General features: G+C 36.5%; 1 protein-coding gene across 1 annotated transcript in view; it reads left to right on the top strand.

Annotated features, from left to right (window-relative positions):
• The window catches only part of LOC101859663 (protein FAM91A1), a gene marked incomplete in the record, with an annotated part of 22,556 nt that overhangs the window by 8,771 nt on the left and 11,584 nt on the right, over positions 1–2,201 (top strand). The window contains 3 exon segments of the mRNA XM_013087271.2: positions 248–354; positions 857–895; positions 1,676–1,806. Coding sequence (XP_012942725.1) covers positions 248–354; positions 857–895; positions 1,676–1,806 — 277 coding nt within the window.

A 2,201-nucleotide genomic window follows, 5' to 3' on the forward strand; every position in this document is an offset into this window, starting at 1 on the left:
CTTGATAGTCGAAGCAGACCTTGTGCTGTTGAAGCTCGAAGCAGACCTTGTGCTGTTGAAGCTAGAGAGGTGAGCAGTCTAAATCCGATTCCCTGTAAAGACTTCTCTGTTGACACCCACCCTTTGGCGCTCATATGACCTTATGCAGTGGCGAGCGCCGTAAAACCCTCTACTATAAAAAAAATTAAAAAATTATCTTATCTTACACGACCGTATCTGACCTGCTATTGTCTTCTGCTCCCCACAGTTCCTCCCCTGGAAGGGTTTGTGATGAACCGAGTGCTGGGAGATTACTTTGAGACTTTGCTCTACAAAATTTTTGTGTCTATCGACGAACACACGTCCGTGGCTGAGGTATGGACGTTGTTCTTGTTTCTGCTCATTATGAAGGCGAAGGGAGAATGTGTGGGTGGTTGGTGGGTGCTCTGGTGTGGTTTTTTCTTCTTCTTTCCCTATCAAACATCTATTGCCCTTATCTCTCCTCCTTTTATCTGTATGTTACTCTCTTGTAACACCTCTAATCTTCGGCACTTATATGACCTTATTGTGTTGCAAGTGCCGTAAAACTTTTACTGAAACAAACTAAAATCCTCTGTCTGGATTAAATCTTTAAAAAAATTATTGTAGATGTTTCTCATCTGCTTCTTCACACTAACACTTTGGTGATTGTACAAAAAATTGAAAAATCTGTGCATGTGATGACTGTGTCTTGTGTCATGCGTTTTTAGTCTGACAGAAGAGAATCACTTGTTCTTGGCGGGACAGTTCATGGTAGTTGTCTGGTGGTATGTGTTTTTTAAAATAGCATTTTCATGAAAGTAGAGTTCAAATTTGTTCTCTATTCTTTTGTCCTCAGCTTGCCAATGTCTTGCAGATTGATCTGTCACTTGTAAAGGTGAGATACTTGTTGTAGATGCTTGTGAAAAGATTCCGTCCTCTTCAAAAGATTCTGTCGCATCCTGAGAGAATGCTATAAATTTTGAAAGCAAGAATTATTATTCCGAATTTCAGTAACAATTTTTTAAAGGTCACCTTCTAGTGTTTTGTGACTTTGACTGTTACTGAATGTCTTCTCAGTCGACTGATAGGGTAAATTGTCATTTTAAAATGTATTCCTGTAGTGGAAATCTTGTGAGAAGATATCTGGTGTTTTGATTTGTGAAATAAATAGTTGTTAATCGTAATCGTTCAAAAATCATATCTTAAAAAAGAATTGGATTTTTTCGTCAGTGATTAGATTTAAAATTTTTAAATAATAAAAATAATGATAATAATAATGTAAAAAAAATAATAAAAAGATAATCACATTAATTTTTCAAAAGTTGTCATAGATATTATCCATTGAAGATTATATCCTGAAAAAAGTTTCCTGGTGTTTAGATCGGTGATGTGAATTGTGATTTTTAGACACCACTAGTAGGTCCTACTTTTTTGTTGTTGTGTATTTGTATTTTTCAATTTGTCTGTCCCACTTTTGTTGTGCGCTTAATGACCGTTATTATTCTTCTTTTTTACTCACACAAACAAACAAATAAGTAACCCTGCAAAGTATATGTTCTGGAAAAAAATTGTTTGTTTAGCTAGGTGATGTAAATTGTCTTTAAAAAAATTTTTTTTTTTAGCTGTTACCCACATAAAGATTATGTTGAGAATGAGAATGTGTGTGTTGTCACAGAACGCTGTCTCCATGTACTGCCGGCTGGGCTTTGCCAAGAAGAAATCGGTGGACTTTGACCTCTCTGACCTTCACCCCTCGTGGAACGAGCAGGACTCGCCCACGGCTGGACCGTCCAAGTCAAGTCCCAAGTGAGTGGTTTGTTTGGGAGTAATGCAAAAATAATGTGTCACGACACGCGACAATGGGGCGCTTGTCAATGATTGGGCGTGTGGAGGTATTGGTATCATCTTAAAGAGTGTTTATTTGCCTTGCCTTTGTTGAAAAAAAAATACCCATCTATCTTGATTAAAAGTCGAGTTTGATGACTTCCTAATCTTGAGTGTCCTTGGAAAAGGCAAATGTATATTCTTTGTATTTAAAAAAGCACATAGCAAAACTTGTACATAACGAATTCATGTACATGTCAATTTCTATTTGTGTATTAGACTGTAATATTCTTCTTCTTCTTCTTCTTCTTCTTCTTCTTCTTTTTCTTCTTCTTCTTCTTCTTCTTCTTCTTCTTCTTCTTCTTCTTCTTCTTCTT

The sequence above is a fragment of the Aplysia californica genome, unplaced genomic scaffold, assembly GCF_000002075.1.
Source record: "Aplysia californica isolate F4 #8 unplaced genomic scaffold, AplCal3.0 scaffold00568, whole genome shotgun sequence".
Lineage (NCBI taxonomy): Eukaryota > Metazoa > Mollusca > Gastropoda > Aplysiida > Aplysiidae > Aplysia > Aplysia californica.